Source organism: Gadus chalcogrammus, chromosome 5, assembly GCF_026213295.1.
Source record: "Gadus chalcogrammus isolate NIFS_2021 chromosome 5, NIFS_Gcha_1.0, whole genome shotgun sequence".
Lineage (NCBI taxonomy): Eukaryota > Metazoa > Chordata > Actinopteri > Gadiformes > Gadidae > Gadus > Gadus chalcogrammus.
The window spans coordinates 15503430-15527542 of record NC_079416.1 but is presented as its reverse complement, the minus strand read 5'-3'; the positions used below and the strand labels follow the sequence as shown (position 1 = coordinate 15527542).

At 43.3% G+C, this 24113-nt stretch overlaps 1 protein-coding gene across 1 annotated transcript in view; it reads left to right on the top strand.

Moving 5' to 3' along the window:
* Nucleotides 1-24113, top strand: part of crim1 (cysteine rich transmembrane BMP regulator 1 (chordin-like)) — a 76051-nt gene that overhangs the window by 41985 nt on the left and 9953 nt on the right. Inside the window, exons 4-12 of the mRNA XM_056591189.1 lie at nucleotides 457-577; nucleotides 1526-1650; nucleotides 8332-8514; nucleotides 9651-9848; nucleotides 15593-15718; nucleotides 16989-17145; nucleotides 19347-19468; nucleotides 20647-20853; nucleotides 22737-22967. Coding sequence (XP_056447164.1) covers nucleotides 457-577; nucleotides 1526-1650; nucleotides 8332-8514; nucleotides 9651-9848; nucleotides 15593-15718; nucleotides 16989-17145; nucleotides 19347-19468; nucleotides 20647-20853; nucleotides 22737-22967 — 1470 coding nt within the window. The remainder of the gene's footprint in view (nucleotides 1-456; nucleotides 578-1525; nucleotides 1651-8331; nucleotides 8515-9650; nucleotides 9849-15592; nucleotides 15719-16988; nucleotides 17146-19346; nucleotides 19469-20646; nucleotides 20854-22736; nucleotides 22968-24113) is intronic.

Here is a 24113-nt window from a genome sequence, read left to right as displayed (position 1 = left end):
ATTTCGGGAAGTGCCAATTCCGGTTCTATATACAGACCACTGTGACGGTACTACACCAGATGTGTGGTTAAGTGTATTCATTTAATACGGTAGTGAGAAGAGGGAGACCTGGACAGGTTCCCAAGCAGCCCATTTCATGTTTGCATACTTGCTTTCAATGTCTGGACATTGCTCTCTCTCTATCAAGGTAGTCGCAACGGCTGTAATCATATGTTAAAGTTCTCCATGTGACCACAGATGCATGATGCTGGTTTACAATTTCAGATTGTAAATTTCATTCTCAGAACTATCTTACCGGTAATTGAACAGGATCCCTGCCAGGAGACCCTCTCCATTCAGCTCCACTTGGTACAGCCCAATGAGGTTTAACCAGGTGTGCCTGGTTAACCAGCGAGGTGGATCGTGTAGCCTCCTCCAAAAATGGAACTCAAATTCTGTGTTTTTTGTTGTCTGCAGTCTACAGCGTGGACTGCAGTGCCGTGGAGTGCCCTCTGGTCCAGCAGGGGAACTGCCCACTAGACAGCTACGAGACCCAGGTCCGACTGACCGCCGACGGGTGCTGTACTCTTCCTACTAGGTAAGACAGAGACGGGCGTGTTCAGAAAAACAAATGGGTACTATTTCGTTGGTGGCTCCCTGATCCTCGATAAGAGTCTGAGCATTAACTTCTGAGGCAAATTATTGTACATTTATTAGCCTTCTACTCTTAATCAGAAGTGGGAAGGCAAATCAAGGCTGAGTCGAACATACAGTTTCATTGAATTAGTCAACATTAGGCTCCGTCTTCAATGTTTATCAGCCTATTTTTACGGTTGTCCTCCTGTTTAATTAATACATTTGCAGGGAAAAGCCATGCAATGCGTTTAAGGGAACAAAAGGTGAATTTTACTTTAAAACATATCATGCTGAATCTGGTATCGAGATTTGTTGATTCTGAAAACAATGGATGTTGTTTACAGAAATATATGTATTTGGAGGTTATGTTCACTGCCTCTTAACACCTTATACCATTAGACCACCGAAGTGTCCGTTCAGCTGTAATTCAGTTGACAGCTTGCAGGAGGTCTAGAAGCAGAATAGATAAATATTCATCACCTACCTCCCCCCTTCACACACACACACACACACACACACACACACACACACACACACACACACACACACACACACACACACACACACACACACACACACACACACACACACACACACACACACCCCCATTGTGGTGAGTTCAACAGAAAGAGCTGCTGATAAAGCAGCCTGAATATTAGCCGGTGAGAGCTGATGTGTGCAATAACTAACAGAGACTAGCATGTGATTCAACACGCCGACTATCCGCCCTGCATCACTGCTTTCTCTACTGACGAAAACGTAAATGCTCTTTCATTGTGGAGGGAAAATGAATCATGGGCTATTGTGTTGGTGTGCGTGCTGTGTGCGCGTCTGTGTGTGGGGGTTCTTGCCTGTGTGCACGTGCTTGTGTGGTGTGCGTGTGTGTGGGTGTGCGCTTGCGTGTGTCCAGGTGTGAGTGTCTTCCAACAGGTAGCTGTGTCGTTCCCTCCTGTCCACCGGGCACCTATCCCCAGATGGTCGCCAACGGCAACGGCACTCCAGGGAGTTGCTGTGACCACTACCAATGTGTTAATGGTGGGTGAAAAACACACACGCACACAGGCACACACACTTACTCTCACATGCACACGTTGGATGTTGTGACAGTCACAGGATTAATTAATATTTTATATGTCATAAAGCATACAATTTTACATATCTGTTCCAGAACTCCCAATTATAAATAAAACCACATTTGGTTGTGTGGATCATTTGATGTGTATTTTATTGGGAGTAATGGGTGATGCTAGTGTTCAGTTTGTCTACCTACAGCATTGGAGAGGCTGCACTATGTGTGCCTTTTTTCCGCAAGACAAATGTACGATTTTATGGGTTTGTAAAGCAAAGAGAGGCATATTCTTTAAGGAGCAATTTTACCCCTATTAAGTCCCCCTTAAAACAAGATGTTGCAAAAGAGCTGCTAGAGCATCTAATCATCAAAGAAACAAATAGTGACTCCAGCAATGTTTTTCTCTTTTGTACAAAGAGAGAAGCTATACAAACGATTATGCTCTATGGGTTTGAAACAAAACAGAACCCAAATAACTTGAAGTCCCAAAACTAGGGCTTTGAAGTAGTGAGGTAAATATTGATGAGAGAGAAAGGACGTGGGAGAGAGACAGAGAGGACCAATGGCATAAGAGACAGCAGGTGCAGCACTTATAACATCATCAGTCAAACAAACATCTGTTCATTGCTACGACAACTCTGTCACTATGGCAACGTGCTGCACAGAGATCCAGCAACAGAGGTGTGTGTGTGTGTGTGTGTGTGTGTGTGTGTGTGTGTGTGGGTGTGTGTGTGAGTGTGCGCGTGCATGCATTTGCGTGCATGGAATCAGCAAAACCTTTCACCATTTCAGGGGGAAACGGTGAAAGGCATTGTACGTCTGTTTGAATGCGTCTTCAGTCCAAAAAAAAAATCTGTGTGTGCGAAAGAGAGGGAGATATACAGAGTGCAGAGAGATTGAAAATCAATATAGAGAGCAGCTGTAGGGTGCATCACGCCGCAGTCCCGATAGCCAATAATAATCCCATCTGACCCAACGCTACTGGAATTCACTCAGGAGCCTCATTTGCACCTGCCGTTTAAATCACTTTCAGATTCCGTGTTCAGAAGCCAGTGGAGGAACGGTGGGGGTTCAACTAGAGGGTCGGTCGCTGTGACCAACACTCGTGTGTCTCCCTCATTGTGTCTGCTGCGGAAACACAGTCCACTTTGAAGTCGATTAGTTTAAGTCTTCCTACACGCTTCAGGGGAAGAGGTTCCTTAATATTTATTCCCATCCCCAAACACACACACACACACACACACAGACACAGACACAGACACAGACAGACACACACACACACACCAGACACATCAATTACTTGTCCACACTGCCTGTTGCTGTCGCTGTTAAAGTAGGATGTCGCAGGGGTAGAATGTTTCTTTGCTTTGCTAAAGGCTTAACTGTTTCCCCCAATTTATTTCTTAAGAGTGAACAGAACTCTCAGGGAGTCGGCTAGATCCATTTGAGTGATTGCAAAGCCGAGCAAAAATACAAATAAAAGCCTTCATATCAAATTATCGAGCTTTTATTGAAGGCCGAAGTTGCTTTTAAGCTGTAGTGTAAAAGTAGTGTGGTATACTAGTGTAAGAGATGAAGACGGCAGAAAAACACAATTTTCCTTATGTAGGTTAAAGGAACACGGAACAGGCTGTGAATGTTTACTTTACGTTTTCAATGCGCACATTTGGGAAGCATTTTGAAAATATATAAGCGATGTTGGGCAGATGAGAGGGTGAACAAGGAGAGTGTGTGTGTGTGTGTGTGTGTGTGTGTGTGTGTGTGTGTGTGTGTGTGTGTGTGTGTGTGTGTGTGTGTGTGTGTGTGTGTGTGAGAAGTTGGTATTTTGTAACCTTGGCAAGGAATGCCTCCTCCAGACTATAATCAAACGTACAGCTTACTTCTAAGATGGTGACTTCTCTGCTTACCTCATCAACAACAATAACATCTGGTGTATTAGCTGTCACATTTGAAAAATAGTCAACTTCGTTATTGCACAGAGTGAACATGTCAGATGAAACCCTTGAATGGGTTTCATCTGATGTTTCATCCATGTTCTTAACCAGTAAATCAACAATTCTATCATGTCTGGAAATATACATGCCCTTGTATACATGGCAGCCATTCAGAATATGTGACAGTGATTCTATGGTTGAGTTGTCGTGGTGCAGACAATGAGGAGGAAATCTGTTCACACACACACACACACACACACACACACACACACACGCACACACGCACGCACGCACGCACGCACGCACGCACGCACACACACACTTACTCATCTATTTCTCACTTAACTATGCCATAAAAGTTTGGTGCTGAGTACTGGCATTTTGACTAAATATGTCGAAAGCTGCTCAGCTGCTGGGTACACACCTCCACACACACACACCCTTACACAGTTGCAGAGCCTTTGTCTGAGTGTATGAGAAGGTCATACAGATCATTAGATTACTAACAATCCCTATGACATAAATGAGCACTTACCTGAATACATTATTACACACTAAGACACACAATCACAGGTACACAAAATCACACAAAATCACAAATGCACACACGCAACAGTCACCCATACACAGACATCCATGAGCAACATCAGCACAGCGCATTCTGATTATTCGATTAATCTATTGATGCACAAAATTTGAATATTCCCATACGATGATTATGCCTGTATAAAGATTCACAGGGGAATGTTGTTATTAACTAAATGTGAAGTGGTAAATGCATCGGCATTGTTAGTAGTGATGGCGTTCGTTTTCATAGTCATTCTTATATTTGCGCTTATCAAATAACTTGGTTATTAACACAAAGTACATCTGTTCAGAAATCTTCAGCAGAATTTGTACATCAATGTCCTATATGAGAAAACTGGGTGCTAAAATACTAAATTGGAAGGAAAATGCCTTGTTGACCATAACAAGATTGCATCCATTCCTCTATCTACTAGGGTACATTAGCTTTAATCGGCCGGTCACACACTGAGCCACAATTGGGAGTGAGGGTGCAATCACGACAACTTTGAGCGGTATAACTGTCCTTTGTTAACAGCCCAAATAGAAATAGAAATGAGTAGGGAGGGAAGAATCCAGTTTTAATGGCTGCCAAGGATGTTAGGAGCCAGTGTTTTTGAATCCTGACAACCTTTGCGTGCAGAACGGTGGGGCGGGGTTCTATGTGGACGTTGGCTGGTGGAGGGATCTGGCAAAAGGGAAATCCAAATTTTGATATGGGGTGAAGCTTGTTAAAATGAACGCTTCCACCCCTGTAAAAAAAAGCTACCACGTACACACACAATGTCTCTCAAACACATGCCGAGTACACAAAGGTCTCTCAAATATAAGCCAAATTCAAGATGCTTTTTGGGGCAGAGGAGAGGAAGGGAGAACAGAGGTACAGGGACAGAACAAGAAGAAAGAGGGCAGGGGAAGACGGAAAGAGGAATGAGAGAGAGGAGGGGGGGGGGGTACAGACAGACAGACAAGGACAGGACCGCCCAAGGCAGAATCTGTGAAGTGACCTCCATCTCATCTTTCAAAGAAATGCAACTTCTTTTTTGTTTTTCCCCAACCTCCCTTTCTCCGTCTAAATCTTTTACTCTTGAACACTTTTTCTCTCTTGTTGAGACATGTTCCACTTTGATTAAAGCCTTCTCTAATGGGAGGATGAATGTCATTCTCCAACCCTCTGTCCTGAACACCCCATGCGATCAGTCACATCCAAATGTGGGCACACATCATTGCTAAAACACGGATGGTCATGGGGAATTTGACGGAAGGGGAAGCTGGGGGGTTTGGGTACAGTAAAGGCCAATGGAAGAACTAGGCCTTATCTTCCTCCAGGCCGTATAACGCTGGCTATTTTCAACAGCAGCAAACTGGACCCCAAAAAAAATACTGGTAATCCAGCCTGTGTTTGTGTCTGTTTTATCCCCTTCTCTGTGTCATGAGCCAAAGGGAGTTTGGGAAGGGAAGCAGGTGAGGTCCGACAGCCTTAAAACCCAGCCTCACAAAAGATGGTGACCGCTCGCCAAGTCTCAGCAGCAAGTGGCTGTCACTAGTTCTCCAGGAGGCTTTCCATTGGTCATTAGCGGTGTTGTCTCGCAGCGAGTGAGAATGGGATGAATTCCCATTTATTTTGTGTGTGTGTGTGTGTGTGTGTGTGTGTGTGTGTGTGTGTGTGTGTCTGTGTGTGTGTGTGTGTGTGTGTGTGTGTGTGTGTGTGTGTGTGTGTGTGTGTGTCTCACCACAAGCAACACAACATCGAGCCCAAGAGGAGGCTTTCACTCATTCCCTCGCTGGTTGTCTGGAGCTTAAAGCCAGGGTGCCTTTCAAGTCCAGTGACACAGTGGGGGTGGGGGTGCGACACCTGGATTCTGGGATCAAGGCTTGGGTTACCGTATGTCTTGCAAGCCTATCTGCAGTCTTTCTACGCTGATGTCTATGGGACCACAGTGACATATCTGTGTGAAACACAGTGGGGGAATATATGTGCATGTTGATATCCTCTTTCTTACTCAGGCTCCATGTCAGTATTGCCATTCCACTATACTCACAGCAAGAGAAAGAGAACGTGATAGGCCAGTGTATTTCGTACTAGAAACGATTGTTCGGGAATGATATTAAAACACATAGACATTTACGTGCTATATTAATTAAACTGTATTTGCGTATCTTTGCGCTACACATCTGTATAAATCTGCCAAGCTTTCAAGTTTTTCTTTATCACAACAAGCTGGTAAATACATTGCACGAATAAAAAAACGTTAGCTCTGTCTGTCAAAATCAAAATTTTTACAGACATTTAGACGTTTAGTTTCTAATTAAACATATATGTAGCTGGAAAGACCAAAGTGAACGTTATTGGATACATTGGTACTTCTTAGCTATATATATATATATTATATATATATATATACCTTAGCTAATCTTCTACTGAGTAATCTCAGATGCTAACCCTAACCCTAACCCTGCAACATGAGTCATCTCATAGATGTCTATGCATATAGCATGTTTACATGTTCAGTGTTGAGACATTCAGCCCTTAAAAGCGTAGCATTTAATCGTTCGGTACTTCTTCTTTTAACCTCAGCAATTCGCTTTCAACTCCCAACTGCCTGAGTGAATTCAGCATTCGCTTTAGTGGATCATCTGTGGTAATTCAATCTTAATTAATGTGGCTTTATTTCATCTTGATCTGCTTTTAATGATTGGTGTTGCTACACAATTAAACATGACTACTGCAGGCAAAATGTCAGCAGACATCAAAAATTGAAATGTATGTTAACCTAACATTTTTGTCCAACAGAAGAAAAACCATGCAGTACATTCATATAAAAGTAATAATGACACTACTTCTTTTAAACCGATTTTCCGTCCGGTTTGTCCCACCCACTGCAGGTCCAATTTTCAGGAGAGAACACCCTCTACCTTCAATAATGAAAAAATAAAAATAGGTGGCGGGAAAAATGATGGCGAAAGGGAGGGGATTGGCAGAATAAGGAGCGCAGAGAGCTAAAGTATAGGGGGTAAAGGACAACGCTCTTAACCTGAACATGGCCTGGTGAAAAAAAAGGATCAACTGGGTGCGATGCGCGTGTGAGTGTGTGTGTGTGTGTGTGTACGTGGATGCGATTAGAAGTAAAACCATTATATTAGGCACTGACTGAGAATGTGAAGCTAGCTTGTGCCTTTGGTTGCTATGGATACCAAGATGTGGCAGATCTTTTTCTTCAGACATACGCAACACATGAGTGCGAAGAAACACACAAACCCAAACCATACCTTTAATATCTAGCCTGCGTCTGTCGGCTTATGTTTACCATTCAGTGCAGGTTTTCTTTAATCAGTCTTTTCCACACTTTCTCTCCTCAACCCTTCCTTCACCTCGGTGCTTTATCCATCATTGTTTTTGGCCTCCATATGTTCAAAGTGGTTCACACACCCTCTCATTCATGTCAACCACTCCCCTGGATTATCAACGAAGAAAGAGAGCTTGAGCGATCTTTAAATGCATCGGTGGAGGCAGCTGGACGTGGTCCTCAAACACATTGCACTGTGGGAATTGTTGGATTTTTTTAAGTTGTGGTTAAAACTTGGAAAAATGCCCCATAATATGTAGGCCTTCTATTAGAAGTTGTTTGTGGGCATTGGCAAATGAATAACAGGTATGCAGCCCCACCCAGCCCTGGAGTACAATCAGTGTGACTCGGGTCATGTGAGGCTGCTTAATCCAGCCATCAGCCACACACACCCACAACAATCATCTTAGTTCAATTTAAGCAGCCTCACATGGCCCAAGTCAGACTGATTGGACTCTGGGGCTGGGTCCAATCAGTCTGACTCAGGCCAGGTTAGGCTGCTTAATCCAGCCATCAACCACACACACTCACAATCATCTTAGGTCAACTAAAGACCCCCCCCCCCCCCCCCCCCCCCCCCCCCCCCCCCCATTCAGTTGGGTAAAAGCAATAAGATGATAGTTGACAAACAAAGACAATTTTGAATATACCTTTTGTATTCTCCTTCCATTAGTTCTTGCTAGGAGTGTCAATGAGCCGTTGCACAACTTTCATCAAGAATTTGCTATTTGTGTGCATTTATAATAAAATACCAATCTCTTACATTATATCGGAATTGTACCCTCCTCCTTCTTCATGGTAGATACCAAGTCGGTGTGTCTGTTCGGAGGGGTGGAGCGCGAAGAGGGCGAGCTCTTCCAATTGGACGGCTGCCGTTTCTGCCGATGCAAAGGGGGAGTGGCCAACTGTTACCATGCCCAGTGTGGTAAACTGCGTTGCACACGGCAATACACTCCTCCCGGAGAGTGCTGCCCAGTCTGTGAGGGTAAGATACAAACGCATACAAACGCACACACACACAGACACAGACACAGACACACACACACACACACACCACTACCTGCTTAACTAGTACTTTGTTTGTTTTTGTTTGTTTCCATTTACTTCTGGAAGCCGAGCTATCCATGTTGTTTACTGTTACGATGATAGATGGGGAGTCTTAATGCAAATATAAAATGACATGACTCCGTGGCGCCAGCTTTCCAGATCCTAATGAACCGTGAGCTTTGTGAACTGCTTCACCCCTAATAAATAAATATATATATATATATATATAGACTTTTTTTAAGCAAGCATGGCAGTATCTTCGGATCAATGAGCAGGCAGAGATTTCCGATTGACAGACTCTGATTGGCCTTAAGGGTCACGCGCCACTCAAACAGCATAAAATCCACCGACACGTTTGGCATATTTCGCATATTTACACTGAATAACCAACAGATTCCATTCAATCTGTATAGAAAGCCATCCGTGACTGCTTGCACTCGGTAATGGATCTGAGGTATCTTGATTCGACGTTACACACCGGTGAATGTGTCCAGCACTGGCCTGTGAAAGTTGTTATTTCAGATTGTTCCCTATCCTAACGCGGAGAGAAAGAACACGAACGTGCTGTTTCGAAAGTTCTTCGATTCATCCGTGGGAATTGTTTGTGCAAGTGGCAGAAACACACGTCCCTTGTTCCCCCGCTAAGCGTGGCTGTGAATGCATATGAATTTTCCTGAATATTCTACGGCTGTCAAAAGTTGATCCGTGATTATACACAATCTCGTATTTAATTTCCCTTAAAGGTGACATATTATACCACAAGGTGTGAGTGTGATTAGCCGTTACAAGCCTCTTCTGACATCACAAGTGGGCGTGTCCACCTGGATGTATGACGGACAGATGAGCAACGTTTGCTGCAGTCCACTGGGTCGGATGGTAGACTGATCTATCCAGCACACGTCTAGGTGGACACGACCACTTGTGATGTCAGCAGAGGCCGATTTTCAAAACGGCTCGTAACGGCTAATCACACTCACACCTGGTGTGTAATATCTCACATTAAAAGATTTTCCATTTTGTTTTCTCCAAAAAACGATCAAACTAAAATCCCCCCCCCCCCATCCTGACCCGCAGATCCCATCTTCCCAGCACTGAGCGCCGCCGGTTGCTACGTCAACGGCCGCATCGTGGGGCACGGCGAGCACTGGCGCGAGGACGACTGCACCTTCTGCCAGTGTGTGGCGGGCGAGCGGCGCTGCGTGGCCGCCGCCTGCGCCCACAACTGCCTCAGTCCGGTCAAGGTGCCCGGGGAGTGCTGTCCCGTCTGCGAGGGTACGCACGCACACACACACACACATACAGACGCGCACGCAAGTGCATACACGCACCCGCGCACACACAAGCACACACACACACACACACACACACACACACAGACACACAGACACACACAGAAACACACACACACACACAATAGAAAAAGTGTGATATAGGTATTAAAGGGTAAACAAACACTGAAATAAAACTTTAGGATAAGTACAATCGGTAAAATTGTTCGGTCCGAAATCGTAAACTCTGACCCAACAAATTGCAGTCAACTATCAGTTACGAGGCGGATATGCTGCATTATTCAATAACAATTTTGGCAGTGAAAAAGACAGCTGGATTCAGCCCTCAACCTATAAAGCCGGATAAAAACGAGCTTATCCTCCGTCCATTCAGCCAACATATCATATGTATTCAGAGGATTCAATTATAATGGAGTTTCACTTTTTAATCCAACTGTAAAATGGTGTGGCGAATGGCGAGAGAGGAATTATGATAATTGGGTGGGTCTTGTCTGCATTTGGGGCGTTCTTTTATGTATGCATAGAGTTGACTTGAGGTTGTTTCACTTTTGGTCGATAAAAGTATCAGTCTTTCAGACAAAGTTGGTATCCAATGCTAGACTTTTGCTATATAACTGCACCACGTCATGGTATAAACAGTAACCTATATTCAGTAATCGAATGGCTTGTAGCACCGACTGCTATAGAGATGATTGAGATGAATGATGAATGCATGTTAAAGATGGTGATAATGGGTCTCTGAATGTACCACGGTGACTCTGACAAAAACTCCTTATTGTGATTGGTTAGACAAATTGATTTCGCAGGCTGGAGCCGCAAAAACAATCGCCCTTGGTGCCTTTCAAATTAATGTCGCTTTTTTGGCTAATGGAAATCGTGTCAGATGTAGTCAGTTCCATAATTTATTATAATTATTTTACTGACATGGGAAATTAAACTCTGCATCTAAAAACGGCATGTTGCAGATAGTTATCGGGCAAATATCACAAGCCATGTTGTGCTTTACCCACCTGTAAGGAGACTAGAGACTGGGCCCCAACAAACACACACAGATATATACAAAACCATTAAATGTATATATATGCAAAACATGCATTCTGTTTGTGCAGCAGATATTACGTATTTTTCGAGGTAGGCTTTTATTCCTGACCGGCTTAGGTAGATTTTGCAAACACAAAGACTTCAGAGAAAAAAATGTTCTGCGTTTCAGTAATAAATTGTGATGTTCTTAATGCTTTCACGATGGAAAGCCCAAATGCTCATTTAAATTAGAGGTTTGCGAGTAAAAGATGTACAATAAACATTGGCGATACTTCTTGACAACACCACATAAAAACAACCCAGTTTTGCCGTACCTGCGGCTTATAGAAAATGCATCTTTATCCTCAAAAAATACCATCCCCATCACACACACACATCAAGGAGTAAGTGTATATGCACGGCTTAGTCTTCATACTACTGAATAATAGGTTATGGTTATTTCCCTGTAAGCTGGTGAAGCCCAGATTTAATCTTTGCGATTGCACGTTTGTGTGAAAGGCTTGCGCACATGAACATCAATTAGATCAATATTTTTATCTTCAGATAATGAAAGTTACGGGGAGTCGATAAAAGTGGTATCCGCACAGCCCTTATAGATTGGCGTCAAACTTGGCCACAAACAAATACGTTGTTTTTTTATTATGTTGCCTTGGAAACAGACACAACACAAAAGACTGCGGTGGTACACTGGCACGCAGGTGTGTATTGCTGTGTATTTATTTTAAGAAGGAAGAAAAATATGTGGGAATATTGATAATAGTAACTAAACTTTTAGTTCTTGACTTTGGAAAACACAAAATAATGTTGAAAAGGGTCATATAGACGAGGAGACAAGGTAATTCCAAAGACACTGACAAAAAGCAAGAGAGTATAGCAATAGACTGAAGGGGTGTGTGTGTGTGTGTGTGTGTGTGTGTGTGTGTGTGTGTGTGTGTGTGTGTGTGTGTGTGTGTGTGTGTGTGTGTGTGTGTGTGTGTGTGTGTGTGTGTGTGTGTGTGTGTGCGCGCACGTGTGTGTGTGTGAGAGCGAGGGCGAGCGCAGGGAAGCTGTTTGTGGCAGTCACCTTGAGGCAGATGGCCACAGTGTCAGTGACTGTTTAATGAAGTTCACACACACACACACACATACACACATACAAACACAGACCCACACACACAAATGAGCTCATGCTTATATTCTCTTTTACTTCCTCCTTCCCCTCAAACACACTCCCTCAGTCTGTTGTTATTGGTGTTTTTTTCTCTCTTCCTGCTTCGTTGATTTTCCGATTCCCATGAGAGACGCATGCCTTGTCTCTCCTCTTTCAGTCACCTCACACACACACACACACACACACACACACACACACACACACACACACACACACACAACACACACACAACACACACACCACACAACACACACATCACACACACACCACACACACACACCACACACACACACACACACACATACACCGCCTCTCATCAGAGCCATGTCTGTGCCTGACCTTGGCTCTCTCACCTTCTTTCTTTTCCTCTCCTCCTCTCCGCCCCTCCTCCTCCTCCCCTCACTTCCTCTCCTGTCCCTCCTCACATATTTGACCATCAACCACTAAACGACCACTGATGCTATCTGCAGCTATCTCCCTACAGCAGGAAACAACACCGCTGATAAGATCTTCCCGGGCCCTCCTCCCATGGCCACTAGGGGGTTTCCCCGCCCAGCACTTAAGTGGGCGGGGCTTGTGACATTGTGTCAACAAGTGTGATGGAATGGCTTATCATGGCTCGATATTAAGATAAGCGATATGGCCAGCCAAGTACCAATGCGATTTTATTGTCTTCATTTGTCTATATTTTGAAGAACCTGTTTATCTTTTCTGACATGACCACTTTTCCAAGTCGATATGATGTCGTTTTGAAATTGGGTGTAACACAAAAATTCTACACATTTCCTGTTTGGCCTTTCTGGTCTCGAGTAGGGCTATTTGGGGAATCCCAGTCGCATTTGATCACTTCAGTGTGTGCGTTAAAAACAATATTTTTCAAAAGAATGTCTGTATTGTAGTAAGCTTGCATTGCCAGACGAATTGCAAACTGTTATTCATCTGGCGATGCTAGCTTACTACATATATAAATATAAAATGAACAGAGAGGTCCCAGACGAATTGCAAACTGCAATTCGTCTGGGACCTCTGTGGTCATTTTTGATTTCCGTCACCAACGGGCGCAGACCAAAATGCCCCTGGACGCAATTGGATAGGCCTACAACCAATCACAGCAGCGATACGGGTGACGCAGCACTGAGCGACGAAAAACAACATATATTTTCTCAACAAAAGCTTTAGGGAATATAAACCGTCCAGTTTGTTTAACACTGTCTCAATAGTGACATCAACAGACATTCTAACATCAGCGGCAGCCATCTTTGTTGTTGTTGGAAGTGCCTATGCCACGCTATTTTTATCCCGCCTCTTATTAGATAAGTGGTTGTTATTGGTTGGGTCTAACACAAAATCTTTTTGTATGGTAGGGGACCACAACCCTTGAATATGAATGTGCTATATTGTGCAGCCGTTGTACAGGTGTGTGTGTTCTTTTCCTAGTCAGATAGGTTGCTCGTTTTCTGGTTGAGTGGTGATTATGAAAGGCAGGTAGGAACGACCAGCTCCCCCACCTCAGGGAACGGTCACAAGATGTCCGCAGTCCCGGTTTGTAGCGTTTCTGCAGGAAGTAATTATCACTGGGCCCAGGAGCGCTATGTGGTGGCGCTCGCTGCTAGTTATTGCTCCCATGCAGTTGCTTACACTGTGTTGGGTTGCCGTGACAACATCGATGATTGCCAGTGACTTGAGATAATGGTCAGACATGCAAATTGACCAGCGGCACACAACACACATCCCACACAGTATGTAAGGCAAATCGTGTACATTCACATATTTATATATATATATATATATAATATACACATACACATGATCAGTCCTAGTTGCATTCTAGGCCTTTGACTGCCCTTGTAAGAATCACTTCAATTCCAACACTTTCGCCCACCTAGTAAGATAAAGCAAGGTTCATCATAATTCATATTCCTCATTTTTTAAATATGAAAACAAGCCGCAAGTGGCTCATGGTTTTATCAATTTGACTCATAGATGTGTAAAACTTAAAATACAATGTGATATTGTGGTGTGTCAATGTACTCGAGTCCTCGTGAACATCCGGCCTACTGACAATGACTGTAGAACTAGTAAACAATCCAAAAGATAAAGATGGTGTCTGTAGAACATAATTCAAAGCCTCTAATGGGGTTTTAAAACTCTGCCAGTGGCTGTTCTCCCAGAATAGCTAATAACTGCATCTTGCATGTGCCATCGCATCTCTTATTCCAAAGACCTACCTAAATCGTTCATGTTGTAAGGGAATTGGGCTATTAGAGTCTTTGCCATATTCAAAACGTATGTAGAAATGCACCATCTACACACTGATGCACGGATGTCGGTTCTGTAGAGGCTAGAGCATTGTTTCTCAAATGGGGGTATGCAAGCCCCTGAGGGCCATTCGAGAGATTTCAGGGGTTCTTGCGACATCAAAGAATATATTGAGTACTTTTCGATATTCTAATGTTGTTTATGAACAAGTGCTAAATAATGCCACTGTAAAAAAGAATGTGTCGAAATAGGAATACCAACCTAACATTCAGAAAACTATAAGATCGGTATATCTTTCTGCATATTTGCAACGCCCATTTCACGTACATGTTCACATCAAGTAATATACACATACATTATATTATATTAGTTCTTCATATATTATCCTCTCAAAAAGTTTTTTTGCTGGCGAAAGGGGGTGCTTGGCTTAAAATAAATATCCTAGTGGGGCTACATTAGTAAAAGTAGTTTGATCCTCTGCTATAGAGCACAATCGATAAGGCCTGGTTCAGAAGGCTTAAGTCCTGCTCAGCATTAAAAGACAAGGTTCTGGATTTTCTAATTAGAACAGTTGGGCCAGTGCCAGGGTGCAGCAAAAACATGGCTGGACTTGCACCATGTGTCCTTTTTTATTATCTTGGGTATGAAGTCATAGGGTATGAAAAGCCTGACACATTCACAGTTATTCAGGCATTCACATATTTACTTAATAACATAATTTGATAAAATACTGAGGAATGTTTTTTTAGAAGACATGATTATACATATAAATGGGTTTAGTCTTGCTTGGCTGGTGGCGGGCAAAGCTTTGTGTTAATACACACTTATATTTTCAAACTGACACCCAACTGGTGTATTTTGTTGGTATGTACGCTTTTGGAGATGCCTTCCCCAGTGCACCTTAGTAGTGGATTCAGAGAGGACTGTATGACAGCTTCCATTACGACATTTCTGCCCTCGCCTGCACTGTCATGGAGGTTGTTGGTATAGGTTTGAGAAAAGTTTAAAATCCTCTTTCCGATTGTTACTAGTCATTGGGATCCTGGCTCTTCACCTGTTAAAGTTATGTCCCTGCAGTTTTGCTGAAGCACTAAACTGTCAACCATCTGCTTCGATTTTGTGTGTTTGTGTGTGTGTGTGTGTGTGTGTGTGTGTGTGTGTGTGTGTGTGTGTGTGTGGTGTGTGTGTGGTGTGTGTGTGTGTGTGTGTGTGTGTGTGTGTGTGTGTGTGTGTGTGTGTGTGTGTGTGTGTGTGTGTGTGTACTGCTCGTGCCTTAGAGCCCAGCTACATCACCATGGCGCCCCCTACCTGTCCTGAGGAGAACTGCCTGCTTTCTGAGAGCAACTGTCGCTACGGTTACCCCACGGACTCCCGGGGATGCCAGGCTTGCCGCTGCCAAACCAGTCAGTAGAACTCTTTCCAATATCTCCTGTTATTAACACGTACCACACCGCTTTGTACTAAATACAATTAACTGAAGAGGCAATACCTTTTCTGGTTTTGCAATGGCAAACATTCCCTGCCTGATTTGCAGAATTAGGTTCTGATATGATTTCTGATAGGTCACCCAAATTGTCTCAATCATGTCGATATGCTTTCATACTTCGCGACGGTGCTATTTTTTCTTTTTCTGTAGGTGGGAAAATCAACACTACCCCTGAAAATTGGTTCTTTGTCCCAATTCTATAATCCTACGCCACTAACTTAGGAAAAATAACCATTCAGAAAATAGACTAATCCCTCCAGGAAGAAACAATCCAGTTACAAAATGGGAAGTTTAATGGAATGTATTCCTCGAGTGATTACATTTGTGTTTCCTGGAACTAAATGGTATTGTTAAGTGATGCTTGAGCCTTTTTGATCACAGGCTGAATTTGCGATTGTGTCCTGGATAATGATTGTCATCGGTGCATTTAATCAGAGCATATGTGTGAGTGATTCCCGCCCTGATGGTCTGTAATGGCTCCAGAGTTACGCAGCTGCTCTGTAACGTCCCTAGATGGCCACAGATAATATCTGACTAGTTTTCAGTCTCCCCCGCCTGGAAAAAATGCGGAATTTAGTCTTGAGCCGTGAAATTCCAGACTATTCATTATTGAGCTTCAAGCTCATGAAAAATGTATCAATATAAATTATAAAGTGAACAACATCGCAGATGCCAAAAAGACCACAGAGCCGTCTTTACTCTTATAACAATAGCCATCCTGACTTTGTTTACCGTTTACCTTAATGGGCCCAGAGAGAGGCTCTCATGAACTGCAGTAAAAGCCTTTAATGGTCATTGTAAGGTCTGATTGTTACTAAACCATGTCACCGGATAAAATCGGGGAGTCTAGCAATCCAAAAGTATAGCTCATTACCCAAGACAGAGGAACATTACAATGCATCTATATAAAATGTATCTGTGTGTATGGGTGTGTATGTACTTTTGGCGAGTGTGCATGTGATTGTGTGTGTTTATGGGATTTTGTGTGTGTGTGTGTGTGTGTGTGTGTGTGTGTGTGTGTGTGTGTGTGTGTGTGTGTGTGTGTGTGTGTGTGTGTTCGTGTGTGTGTGTGTGTGTGTGTGTGTGTGTGTGTGTATTGGATTGTGTGTGTGTATGTGATTTTGCGAGTGTATGTGTGTCATTTTTTGCAGTCATGTATATTATATTTTGTGTGTGTGTGTGCGCAGGAGAGGAGCACTGCAGTGCACTGATCTCCGGATGCAGTGTCAAGTGTGTGTTTGGCCGGCAGACAGACGCCGATGGCTGTGAGACATGCCAGTGTCGCCCACGCCACAGACGATGCAAGATCCTGGTCTGTGACCGGGCCTGTCCCTTCGGCTACCAGTAAGCAGGCGCCAACGTCCACACACAGACACACACACACACACACACACACACACACACACACACACACACACACACACACACACACACACACACACACACACACACACACACACACACACACACACACACGCACATCAAACGGATCCACTTATATTTCTACGTTTCCCCAGACTCAATGTGTCCCAGGTCACCGTTAACCCTACATTCGTATAATAACACACGCAAATGCACAAAAATAGCAACGCACAAGGACGCACACTCCATGGGGCAGCACATGCTAGACGTACTATATATACACACACACCATTACTTCCCTTTACTTTCTCGCTTTCTCCATCTGTCATTTCCGGTGCATTGGTCATGTTCCAGCCCCCTTCTCCATCCCAGGGCAAAGCGGGTCGCCCGCAGGCCTTGTCTCGTGCCCGTCATCGCCCATTCTAATTTAAGATTGATCTCCTCCAACCTGACTCCCCCCCCCACCCCAGCCATCGAGCCATCGTCGCTTTGGGTCTGAATCATTCATTGTCACGGTGTATGCGTTGCCACGGCAGCTCTGATATTATTATTATTATCATTATTATTTGTCGGGGAGGGCGCGCGCGATAGGCCGAGATAGCAGCTGTTTATCAGCCAACCAGACGATGAGCCACGCGGACAACTTCCTGATTAGGAAAGTGTCGGAGCGTGGCAATAAGGAAGGGGAGTGGGGTCGGAGGAGGGGGTAGGAGGGATATAGAAATGATATCTTGACAAAGGGGAGCTGTGGATGGGTTGATGGGAGAGGGAGGGCAAGAAGGAGGAGACCATGAAAGCGGTGGGGTTAGAAGGATGCAATTGTTGACACTCTGAGTTAGAGACCGCCATTCCAAAGTAATGGCTCTAGTCATAAGCTCATAAGAGGTGTTTCTTTTTCTTGGAGTGGGAACAATAACGAATCACTGCCAAATATAATTTCAGACACAACCTCCTCGTTTTGCATATATGGCCAAGCATATGAGTTCAGGTCTTAGTTGCTTTCGTACATCAAGTGTGATTTCATACCACGCATGATTGTGTTCTTCCTGTGTCATTATAATTATTTCAAGAGCTGTCTCTTCCCTTCCTGTTGAAGTGTGGATGCATGTGGATTCATAATTTTAATTTGTTCATATTCCCATGCCCAAAAGTGCTGCCTTCAACTCCCACAGGTACCATTACTCACAAGAATCTTTCTGCCTTTGTCAGAGTATTTGTGAGCAGTGGTTAAAATAAGCTTGTTGGAAATTTTCTCTCCACTCCACTTGTTTGAGCGATTTACAGACATGTCTTCAAGAAATATAAAACGGCAGAATGTTTCGTTTTTTGAGAGAGGCACGTCGGTGTCATGGGATCAAGGATAATTTAACTGCTAACCAGCCACAAAAATGCAATCAGTGCTTCGGATTGGCTTGGAGTGCTCCATAAACAACACAAACACTTTGGTGCATGTTTCTATGGTTGGGTCGTACTAGCAGGTCTTTCTTTACTCTTAAATTAGGTGGTGGTGACATCAAAGAAAAATACCCCCCTCCCAATCTTTGAATGGGTCTGGACCAGGTTTTTGTCCGTACGTTCGTACTTCTCATTCGACATATTATTTTGTCTTGAACGTATCCAGCACGGTGGGTGCAGTTCCTTGTATTTGTGTTCACATGCGTTTCATTTGCGTGTTCTGTTTTTTTTGTACTCGTACATTAAGGTTGAAGGTTAGTCATCTCGCTAGCCTTCGAACACAGACTTAGCTCTGCATTGAGTTCACAGCCACAGTACTGGGTATGCCTACTGCTTCTAGAGATGGGTTGAAAACAGGGGACAGACGGACCCAAGGGCATCAGTTAACACACTAATTTGTGTGTTAATCAATGTTAATAATTCACCTCAGTTTCCCCATTTAGTAGTTGCTGCTTCATAATATCAATGTATTTTGTCTTTTGTCTCTCTCTCTCTCTCTCTCTCTCTCTCTCTCTCTCTCTCTCTCTCTCTCTCTCTCTCTCTCTCTCTCTCTCTCTGTGTCACTGTCTCTGTTTGTGTGTCTCTGTCTCTGTCTCTGTCTTTGACTCTGTCTCTCTCTCTTCGTCTCTCTCTACTCTGTCACCCTATCCGTCTCTCTCTCTCTCTGACTCTCTCTGACTCTCAATCTATCTGTTTTATCTGACTCTCTCTCTGATTCTCAATCTCAGTAAGAACAGGCACGGCTGTGACACCTGCAGATGCAAGAAATGTCCAGAGGTGCCATGTGACCTGTCCTGTCCAATGGGCTTCGAGACGGACACTCTGGGCTGTCTGCGCTGCGTGTGCAGAGGTGGGTTCAACCATCATCGGAGTGGATAATATACAGACTACTAAAGTTTGACAAGAAAAGATTCATCAATGTAAAGTAGGGCTGCTCGATTCTGGGAAAAAACATAATCACAATTATTTTGGTCAATGTTGAAATCACGATTATCCAAACGATTATTTTTGACTTTGAAAACATGTTCTATTTATTCAGCACGTCTCTTTTTTTGCTGCAACTGAGAACTTTGAAATTTCGCCTTAAAAAAATTCACAAAGTGCTCAAAAAGAAAATGTTCCAATCTAAAATGATATACAGATATGTATCCAGTAGGGGTGCAACGGTACATGTATTTGTATTGAACCGTTTCGGTAAGGGGTGCTCGGTTCGGTAGGGAGGCGAACCGAACGAGTTTCCATACGGACATATTAAGTAGAGGACCGCATGTGTGGAACATACTGCGGCCGCACATGCAGTTGTGCACACTGCAGCTGTGTTCGAAACCGTTCCCTATTCACTCACTCACTATTCCCTATATAGTGTTCACGATATAGTGCACTATTTAGGGAACGAACAAACAAGAATTCGGACACTACGCTGAACATTTCTAAACGTCATTTGCGTCAGTAAATGCGCCGGGTAATTTTGAATGTTAAGTATTCTATGTTAAATCCCAAATACATTTTTGACATTCTAAACGAAAGCCGGAGTCTCCATCATTAAATGTATTCGTTTTCGCGGTTATTCAGCTTCTTCTTCTCCTCCGAAAAACACGACCACATTGCATTGTGGTATACTGGAGTAACATGTAGGGTACAACGTATGTACACTCAAATTTTGGGTATTATTATCTTGCTGTGTGGATAAGCTGATTTTTCTGGCAAAAAACATAACGATTGAGTGAAAGTCCGTGACCTCAAAACCGAGGTACATACCGAACCGAGTTTTTTGTGTACCGTTACACCCCTAGTATCCAGCTGTTCTGCCCTTTCTATAAAATAATTAAAAAAAAGAATAAAAAAAAAAAAAATCGAAAAAATGGATTATGTTAATTGTGTGATCGTTTGACGCTTAAATTGAATTCGCGATCAAAATTCGATTAATCGCAGAGCACTAATGTATGTTCTAAAAGTTCAATCTTATAAAGACGAAGACAAATCAACCAATGCTTTGTATTTGTACCACCCCCCCCCCACCGTCTTCAGTGGTCTCTTCCGAGGCGCCTTCAGGCGGGAAGGCCGTGTGTCTCTCCATGGACGGCCTGCATCACGACGATGGCGAGAGCTGGCACGATGGCTGCCGGGACTGCTATTGCCATGGCGACCGGGAGATGTGTTCCCTGATCTCGTGTCCCGTTCCCGATTGCGAGAATCCCACAATCCAGCCAGGGCAATGCTGTCCTACTTGTCCAGGTAATTATTTTCCTCCTCCAATTCCATTATATATATATATATATATATATATATATATATATATATACACACATATATACTGTCTATGTGATTGTTTTCGAGACAGGACAACAATCACATATGTTAATCACTATGTGATTAAATAAATATGTGTTCTTTTAGGAAAGAGGGGGCCGTGTTCTGGTAGGAAAGAGGGGGCCGTGTTATCCCCATGGTTACGAGTCACGACCCATGCCAACTTTAAGCAACTTTTTTAGTGCTGTTGTTGTGCAACAGCTGTGAGCATTATAATAAGCGATGTTGCATATTAAATGTGCCACACACCGAAGCGTTATACTAAATGTGTCCGGGAAGCCTAACCATCGGACGCGGGTAATCAATAATATATATTATTCTAATTAAAATCGATTACGTAGTCATCAAACCTTCTTTTGATCATCAGTTCATCTTTTAAGTAATTTATCAAGTACAAATGTTAACTTCTTAATGATTTAGAAATGAAACTATTTGTTTGATGCATCATCATAACATACTTTAGTTATACTTGAATGCATGTCAGAGTAAGCATCATTTTGGACTTTGGTAACTTGTAATGGGCCTTTGCGAATATTTATGACATTTTGCAGACCAAATCATAAATTGCTGAATCTGAAAAAAGAATTGAATGATTAATCGACCATGGAAATAATCATAAGTTGCATCCCTAGTAAAGTATATGAAGATATGCAGTCCAAGAATCCATGTTTTCAAGAAACGTGCCAAAATAGACTAGTGCGAACCTTATAAATGTATACATTGCCTAAAATTGCCAACTCACTATAAAGCAGGCTTGCAAAGGAGAAATGTATTTATATATATCTATAGAGATGGATGGATGGATGGATGGATAGATATTGTTCATGTAAACACTGTTACCATCAGGACCTAGCCCGTCGCATCGTAGCGACAGCCTTGTCTGGATCTCAGCAGACCGTAGCCCCTTGCATTGGCTTGACATCACATTAGCATAGCTTGTTTGTCTCGTAGACCTGAAAGTCCTGTTCATTATGTTCTCAAATCACGTCACTGCTGATCCCTACACGATATCTTAAAGCTACTGGTTTGACAGAGGGCAGCAGCAGCACGCCAACATCAAAAAGATGCATCAAACCTTTCATTCCCCCCCCCCCCCCCCCCCTCTCTCCTGTTCGAGCAATGCTCTACACCAAAGAAACACGACAGACGCTAACAGTCTGATCGCTGCAGACCGGAGCGATAGCGGGCGCGGTCCCTGAACTCTTGTTGAACTTACCATGGTTCCTCTGGGACGTGGGATGTGGTCTGTCTGGTCAAGTTTATCCTCATCCAATCAACACCCTAGTCGATGCTGGCAGTGTGGTTACCCACACAACGCTGGGTTTTCTTTTTGGACGGCAGTACTTCTTTCCTGTTCATGGTTTTAATCCAAAAGCACAGGGGCCAATGTCGGAAACAGAAATTTCCCGTCCAAAAGGGACTTGGGACGAAGCGAGCGGAAAAATCCTGCCATGTGCTTTGCTCTGTTTAAAAGCAATTTCATCGATTTTATTTTTTGGGCTGCGCCAAAAAACAGGAACCGAAATCTGCGCTACCTGTGCGCTTTATACTTCCTTGTCTCACAGCATTGGAGCAATGATGTTTATTTACTGATGCACAATCTACAATTACACTATTTTCATAGTTTTAGTTTAATTGAGTTTACATTCCAAGGCTCACCACTCCTGACAATGTATGTCTTCCACCAACGTACTTTTGTTCTGTCATGTCCTCCACTGGCTCAATCTCACCTCCATGTCTCTCTCTTCCTCCCCCTCCCTCCCTCCCTCCCTCCCTCTCCCTCTCTCATACCATCCCTGCCTCACCAGACTCCCCCGTACCGCTCCCCACCCCGGCCCTGGGGGGGGTCCCGGCGGACTCCTCTGTGTGTGTGTCCCCCGGGGGAGAGCTGTTCTCTGGGGGGGAGGTGTGGAACATGGACCCCTGCAGCCAGTGCACCTGCAGGCGGGGCCAGACCCTGTGCGAGAGCGAGGCCTGCCCGCCCCTGCTGTGCCAGCGGCCAATCAGAAGCCACGACTCCTGCTGCCCACACTGCCCTGGTAAGCATCTAGTCGTGGATCACATCTTAGTCTGGTGATACACTCGCAAACTAATTGTAGGTGTAGTGCAGGGTTCCTACGAAGGGCCGGAAAGTATGGAAATGTATGGAATTTGAAATATTGAGTTCATTTCGAGGTCTAAATAAGGATTGAAAGAAGTCTACAAACTTGGTTAAATCTGGAAACATATTTGCTATTCCGAACCCTTATTTTTAAGGATTAATTGACATTTAATGGAATGATTGACCGTCAGAGTTAATTAATTATGGTTACAAAAAATGGTACGTTTGTGTTAAACAAAGAACTCTGAATGCTGAAAACCTTCAACAGCAAAACTTTCAGAGGTCGGAGATAGGAATTAATATGAAAGCACTTTTCTTTACTGTGTTTTATATTCATTAATTTATTAAACTTAACCCAGGCTTTTAACCACCCTTCAATAATAAATGTTATTTTTTTTATTTGTCTGTATTTAGACGTACATCGACTGATTTGTATGCAAGAGCAAAAACCAGCCTTTCCAAGAGATTTATAAGCCTGACAATGAAGGCATACACATTTTTGTCAAAATCGTACGAAAACTTTAAACCGTGCAAGAGTAAGCCCATTAAACAGATTTGAGAATATTATATTGTTACAGGGAATTATTCCTTAATTATTCCTTAAACATAAATGTATGTTTCTGAAATAAATTGGCTTGTAAACAAAGATAAAAAAAGCGCTTTCTGACGTGAAATTTACAATATTTCCATCATAAAACACCTTTCTCTATTTGAGCTACAGTTGGTTTTCAGCAACAATCAGCCTATTAGGAGAAACAAACTTGAGATAACTGTATTGAAGCTTCCCAAGTTTCGTTGCATGTGTGCTTGTTTACGAGTTTGTGAACTGAAACACAATTTAAATCTTCTTTAGTTCTTTGTTTACCAGTTGGTTTATTAGAGGGAGACAGTAACGTAGCCTGCATTGTCTCAGCAGCATCTGGAAATGCTGGCAAGTACCAACAGTTATTTGTTGCAAGCAGAGCCAAGTTCACTAGTGCATACACGCACACACACAAGCACCCACGCACACAAACATATTTACATGCCTTTATGCACACACACACCCACACACACACACACACATTTGGCAGTGGTGTAGGAC